The sequence below is a fragment of the Syzygium oleosum genome, unplaced genomic scaffold (assembly GCF_021117445.2).
Source record: "Syzygium oleosum isolate NSW1041296 unplaced genomic scaffold, Sole_v2.1 Sole_v2.13, whole genome shotgun sequence".
NCBI classification, from domain to species: Eukaryota; Viridiplantae; Streptophyta; class Magnoliopsida; order Myrtales; family Myrtaceae; genus Syzygium; species Syzygium oleosum.
In genome coordinates this window covers 2997554-3001739 of record NW_026607497.1, presented here as the reverse complement: position 1 = coordinate 3001739, position 4186 = coordinate 2997554, and the positions used below count along the sequence as shown (strand labels likewise).

The following is a 4186-nucleotide window of genomic DNA, read 5'->3' as shown; positions in this document are numbered from 1 at the left end:
CTTTCGGTTTTGAAAAAAACCAAAGTATGTGAATCATGATATATAGATCAAGGACCAGTTTGATAACATAATTAAGTGCTGAAAATTGAAAGTTTAGCACTAAATGTTAAACTTGCTCAATAAACTAACTTAGCATTGACTTGATAAAATCAATTAAGTCAAAATTCCATTTAATGTGGTACGTAAGGGAGGATTAAATAATAAAAAATAGATAGCTTTGTAAGAAATCAGTGACACATAGTCAGAACTTTACAATTATCACCGAACAACTTTTTATTTTTATTTTCAATACTTAAATTGACTACTGAAACTTTCAGTACGCTGTTTGACAAATTTATTATTGAACTTTACACTATCATGTGCTTCTTCTGTCCTTTGTACCCGAGATAGCCGGTCTATAATCTGCAGAAACATCCTCAATGGCATTTCTATCGACCTTCTGGCATTGTGACCGTAATAACATTGGCTGTGTAGGCTTCTTCCTTAACTAAAGATGCATCTGAGCTACCTGAACTCCTCTCCATGAAGAAACCAGGCTCTTTAGGCTGTGGCAAGGTTGCTCCTTCATTTGCCAACATGAAAACAACACTAGCCATTGTTGGCCTATCTTCAGGAAACTTTTGAACACATAGCAAGCCCACGTGAACGCATCTCTCTGCTTGAGACTCGACGACAGAGTCGCATAAAGATACATCTACGAGTTCCATGGCCCTCCCTTCACTCCATAGCAACCATGCCTAAAAATTTTAAACCATTCATGATTACCAGTATCTGGGCATCAAAAAGAGAACATGGCTACGGGAACAAAGAACAAATGGGATGAGGTTTTAGGAGAAGCAGAATATCTTATCTTGTTTAGCAAAAAAGAAAATGGCAGATTTTAAAAATCATCTACCACTTACGTGCCCAAGAAGGTTGTGATAATGATCAGGATGTTGGAATCCTCTATTCCTTTGGCTACTGACCATCTCTAACAAAAGCACACCGAAGCTAAAAACGTCGGACTTCACAGAGAATTTTCCGTCAAAGGCATACTCTGGGGACATGTAACCACTGCGTCAAGCAAATCGGGCTTCAGTTCCTCCAAATACTAATGGATAGTGTGGTGTTCAAATGAATCAAGATGAGAATCTTACTATGTACCAACTATTCTTTGAGTCCTTGTCTCTGTGTCATCTCCTTGAAAGTTCCTTGCCAGGCCGAAATCCGAAATCTTCGGATGCATGTCACCATCTAACAAAATGTTACTCGCTTTAAGGTCTCTGTGGATAACTTGTACTTTTGAATCCTGGTGGAGATAGAGAAGACCTCGGGCGATTCCTAAAACAATGTCAAATCGCCTTTTCCATGCCAAAGAGGAGCTTCTATCATGATCTACACACACTCAACCCCATCAAAAACTAATTAGGTTGTTTGCAGTTAGCTGTATTTTCTGGCGAAGGAATCAACAGACAGAACAAAAGCATAAGGAATCGATCGAGTGAAAAGGAACTGAGAAAGATCAAGTGGTTCTGACCAAAAATGAAATAATCCAAGCTTTTGTTTGGCATGTATTCATAAATTAACATTCTTTCTTCACCCTCAATGCAGCAGCCAACAAGTCCAACAAGATTCCGGTGCTGAAGTCTGGCGATTAGAAGGACTTCATTCATAAACTCATCAGGACCTTGCTTGGAACGCTTTGACAGCCTTTTCACTGCAACTTCTTGTCCGGTGGAAAGTCTTCCCTGCATGTATTTTACTCATTGTGGGCTTCTATTGTTATTTGAATTTATTGATTTACAACTGATTACCTTGAAGACAGAACCGAAGCCGCCCGCTCCTAGCATGTTTGTTTGAGAGAAAGGGTTGGTGGCAACAACAATAGTAGCAAAATCATATAATGGCAAGTCAATGTCGTCCGTCCCACTTGGCAAGCCTACAAGGGATGTAAACTAGTTTCTCAAACTATACCATAATCTCAACAAGAAAAAAAGCAATCCTGAATTTGATTACATTATGTAAAAGAAAGGTATTTAGCTTACCTCGTCTTTTCATTCTTCTTTTCTTGATTATGCTCAATGCCATGCCCACAATAAGCAATCCCGAAATGGCTGAAGCCACTATGATAGTCACCAGTTTCTTGAATGGATTGCGGTGTTCTAGCATATAGAAGGTAGTGAAGTAACTAATATTAGAGAAAGAGTTCATCTGTAAGCTAATGAATCTATCTCTGTTCGAGGAACTTGAACATGAGATACAAACAGCAAGGAACAGAATAGTAGTTCAGTCAGGTATTGACAGAGGACGCTTCGACGTAATGAAAGATTGGAACAAACAAGAAAAAAGCAATTGCTAAACCAATTAGCCAATGCATATAAAATACATGTATTTACCTAATTCAGAAGCAAGTAACCGTACGTAGAGACTTTGCCCATTATCAACCCCGTCAATTTCCTTAATATCAATGAGATCGCCAAACCACATCAAGCAGCCTGCTCCTCTAATATCCGAATTAGCATAAGCCGTGCAAGAACAATTCTTTAGACACTCAAGCTCGCACTCCCCAAGGCTCATATTCTTGAATAGCTGGAAATCTAGCAGGTCAGGTAATTTCACCTGCGAAACCTTGATAAAACCCTCTGGACTAGAACAATTCAATGGAATTTTCCTTATGCACCCCTCTGTTGAATTAAGCATGTCCCACTCTTTTTGTGACTTGGGCATAAAACCATGCAAGCAAAGGCATTCTGGGCTTTGGTTACCACTGCACACGCCATTAGCGCCACACAGTCCATAGGTGTCACAAGAGTCATGAGGGAGCGAGTCCATCATTTCCCACTTAGTGCTTCCACTCTTCAGTATATGACACTGTATAACGCCATCTGGGCTTAATATGAATTTGGCAGTGATTTCGTTCTTTAAGGTTTCAAATGCAAAATAGGCATCCGTTGCGTTGTAAACAAAGACGGGGTTAATAATGGTATTTCCCTCCATGGAAAGACTGCCGAATTTGACTCCATCCAATGGCCCAATTCGATATACTTTGACGGAACCTTTGCTGACTATTTCAAGTTGAGGTAACCCATCGATTTTGTATCTGTATGTATAGTCTCCGGGGGAAGGATTGTCCGTGCTTCTCCAGGAAGTCAGATGATGTTCCAAACCGGTTCTGAAGTTCCATCCAACTGTCATGCTGACCAAAATCGTGTCTGATGGGAAATCAAAGCTTTGCCATGAGTTATCAACAGAAACTGAATTGTTTCTTTCCCTAAGAACGAGGTTACCAGAATCTAGGAGCTGTGCAACTGGGTTTCGAAGAACCTTAGTTGAATTCGTTGACCAAATGACGCTCTTTGATTGGTTGAGAAGAACAAGTTCACCTTCATTGCTTATTTCCAAAGTACCATTTGAATCGGTGAGTGGACTATTCCGGTTAGCAACCCAAACAACCGTTTCAGGACTCACTACAAACCATATCCCCAGGAATCTGTTCATTGAGCTTCCAGTAGAGAAGAAACCAAGCTCAAATTTTCGGCCCTGGGAAACTAATGTCTCTCCCTCTTTAATAGATTGAACTAAAGTCAGGATGTCACCTGCACTTGATAGGCGCAGCAGTGACAAAACAACGATGGAAGTGTAAAAGGAGCTGAAGATAGGAGGATCTGTCATTGCGAACCCTTTTGTTTGATCTACAAGATGAAGCAAATAACTTGACAAATTCAAACTTTTCAGAATAGCATATCAGCATAAGATATAGAAGACAGATACCTCTGTTTGGTGCAGAGCAAGTTCTAGGTCCTCCTGATTGGATTGAGTCGGGTCATGCAAGAAGACCGGCCACTCAAATGTTCGTGGATCAGTCTCCAACACGCTAAAATCTGTCAGGCTTGGCAAGAACCTGTTCGTCGGATTGCGATTACTTATATTCATACGTTGGAGCTCTCACACCCCGAAACCCTACCAAGATAGGGGATGACACGGCCGTCTTTCCACCCAAAGGACGCAACCTCAAACCACCTAAAATCCCCACGACATCACTCCCGTTCTATCGGCTACCAACCAAAGAACCTGAAAAGATTGGAAAAAGAGAGGGGTGAGCAACCATAGCTCAGTAAGCAATGCGTATCTCTTCTAAGCAGATCGAGCAATCACTATGCATAAATACATAAAGCCATACCAGAATTTCAGAAGTCAAACTCAAGAT

General features: G+C 40.7%; 1 protein-coding gene across 8 annotated transcripts; it reads right to left on the bottom strand.

The window, feature by feature from the left end:
* Positions 1-297: 297 nt before the first annotated feature.
* Positions 298-3905, bottom strand: LOC130139601 (G-type lectin S-receptor-like serine/threonine-protein kinase At4g27290). Of its 8 annotated transcripts, XM_056316912.1 has the most exons (9): positions 3751-3890; positions 3267-3575; positions 2376-3167; positions 2025-2141; positions 1794-1918; positions 1517-1727; positions 1137-1374; positions 903-1053; positions 298-737 (listed from the first exon to the last, which is right to left on the bottom strand). In XM_056316912.1, exons 2-9 carry the CDS (start codon positions 3475-3477, stop codon positions 429-431), a joined length of 2154 nt encoding a protein of 717 aa, XP_056172887.1. In that variant the 5' UTR covers positions 3478-3575; positions 3751-3890; the 3' UTR covers positions 298-428. The 8 variants fall into 8 exon arrangements, 6 of the variants coding, with proteins under 6 accessions (XP_056172887.1, XP_056172885.1, XP_056172884.1 ...); XM_056316910.1 differs by having other exon boundaries at positions 3267-3894; XM_056316909.1 differs by having other exon boundaries at positions 903-1036; positions 1144-1374; positions 2376-3897.
* Between the last annotated feature and the right edge of the window lie 281 nt (positions 3906-4186).

Coding starts and splice junctions, on each gene's coding strand:
- LOC130139601 (XM_056316908.1), bottom strand. CDS start 3,651: ATGACAGATCCTCCTATCTTCAGCTCCTTTTACACTTCCATCGTTGTT. Junction 1,919..2,024: donor AAGAAGAATGAAAAGACGAG/GTAAGCTAAATA, acceptor CATCCCTTGTAG/GCTTGCCAAGTGGGACGGAC. Junction 738..902: donor ATCACAACCTTCTTGGGCAC/GTAAGTGGTAGA, acceptor TAAAATTTTTAG/GCATGGTTGCTATGGAGTGA.